Source organism: Condylura cristata, unplaced genomic scaffold, assembly GCF_000260355.1.
Source record: "Condylura cristata isolate star-nosed mole 26May11 unplaced genomic scaffold, ConCri1.0 scaffold00009, whole genome shotgun sequence".
Lineage (NCBI taxonomy): Eukaryota > Metazoa > Chordata > Mammalia > Eulipotyphla > Talpidae > Condylura > Condylura cristata.
The window spans coordinates 42,443,492-42,445,397 of NW_004567110.1; the positions used below are offsets into that span (position 1 = coordinate 42,443,492).

The following is a 1,906-nucleotide window of genomic DNA, read 5'->3' on the forward strand; positions in this document are numbered from 1 at the left end:
AAAAAAAAAAAAAGTTACTTCCCCAGTGCCTTAGCTATAATAGACATTCACCAACTCATAGCTGTTATTGTTGTATTGCTAATATTAAAGGCTCAGTTAGTAAATAAAAAATACTTATAACCAGTTACTGGATTTCAATTTCCTAATTTATAAAGCATTGTTTTTATACATGTCAGCAACTTCTAAAATGTAAGGATAATAAAAATATAAAACTGATAAATAACATAGCCTTACTTATATTGCTTGAGGTGAGACAAGTAGATTTTAGCAATTTAGCATTATTCATCTGAAATAACCTTCTGAGCCAGGCTATCTTTATGATATGTCAATAATCATGATTCATACCAGGAAGGCGCTTACAGAACATTTTAAGAATGATTTCAAATCACAGATATTTTTTTCTATCACCAGGTGAATGCTCTCCTGGAAATCGAACTGCTGACTTCCTGTGATTATTTTTTCCCTGGTTGTGTAAATATTTTGCCCTATTTTGATTTTTAAATAATCATGTCCCTTTCCACTCACTAGTTTTTGTTTTTGTGTAGCAGTGATAGAAAGCATAGGTTAGAGGTGTAAAAAACAAATGTTATATAAGATCTATACCATGGCTTATTCAATGTGAGGGGACTGCAAATTTTCAAGGTATTTGCATCTATAAAAAAATTATGTATTATGCAGATGGAAGAGTACTGAGTGAATCTGAATCGAAACTAGTAATATAATCATATTAGACTAGAAAATTCAAGTTCATAGCTTTTAATTAAAATGTCTCAATGTACATATGACAAGGCAAGACAATATATGTTTTAGGAAAGCATCATTAAATTTTAATTGTCAACATTTCTCTATAGATCACAGAGGGCAATTCTGCAGACATCTTTTTTTTTTTTTTTTTTGCCCAACCTGTAATTTCTATTTATATAGTAAATGCTAGAATAAAATTGACAACATTAAAGGCAAAATATTTATGTTAACTATATAATGTATCCCCTCAAAAAACACCAACATGACCTATGTGTTTTCTTAAGAGTGATGTCCTTGATTTCATATGGAACTTTCAGGTAACATGAAGACACAGCAGTGGCAGTGTGCCATTTGCCTTCCAGATCTTTACATGTTCAATCTATTGTCTTATAATGACTATTTGCTATCTTTCTCCCTTGCAAAATTCTTCTTTTCTTTTAATTCAAAGGGAAAAAACAGTGATTCTTCAACTCTCAGTCAATCAATAAATTTGCAGGACATTTACAATAGAAGTTAAACAATTGTAACCCTTGATAGAATTAGAACTAGCACAAGATAGAAAAGAAAACCAGTGTTTTTCTAATGGAACACTGTGAATTACTGGGACACTGGTGATGAACATGGTGTGTAAGTTTACATTTAAAGAGATTTAAACATCTCACCCCCGCCTCCAAAAGATAAGAAATAATATAAGCCACCTTTGTCACCATTGCCACCATAAACATAATTTGAAAAATACATTAACCTTTTAAAATAGAGTGATTCTTTTACAAATATAATTACAAGAACACAAAAATTTAGCAAAACATATTTTACAGCATTCGTAATGTTCAGCCTTATACCTGATCATCCAATGGTAATTCACAGAATGCAGGAATATATTTCGCCCATTCCACCAAGACTAAGAGCTGCTGTTTCATAGATTCACAAACATCACCAATACTTGCAATTTTCTTAACATTTATGTCAGTGCTTGCACCAGGGCTTGTGGCAGAGATCTAGCATTAAGAAGAACACCATGTTAATTTACCATTTAAAATAACACAGGACTAGTATTCCTGTTTATTTCCTTGACTCCAATAAATAAATGTCATATAAGTGGTTACTGTTATCGTCATGGTATCTTGATCACTGAAATATTTTTTTTTCTCCCAGTACATGT

General features: G+C 31.4%; 1 protein-coding gene across 1 annotated transcript in view; it reads right to left on the minus strand.

Moving 5' to 3' along the window:
• Positions 1–1,736, minus strand: part of HNF4G (hepatocyte nuclear factor 4, gamma) — a 9,505-nt gene extending 7,769 nt beyond the window's left edge. The window contains exon 1 of the mRNA XM_012722931.1: positions 1,587–1,736. Within this exon, the coding sequence (XP_012578385.1) occupies positions 1,587–1,664 (78 nt within the window). The 5' untranslated portion in view covers positions 1,665–1,736. The remainder of the gene's footprint in view (positions 1–1,586) is intronic.
• Between the last annotated feature and the right edge of the window lie 170 nt (positions 1,737–1,906).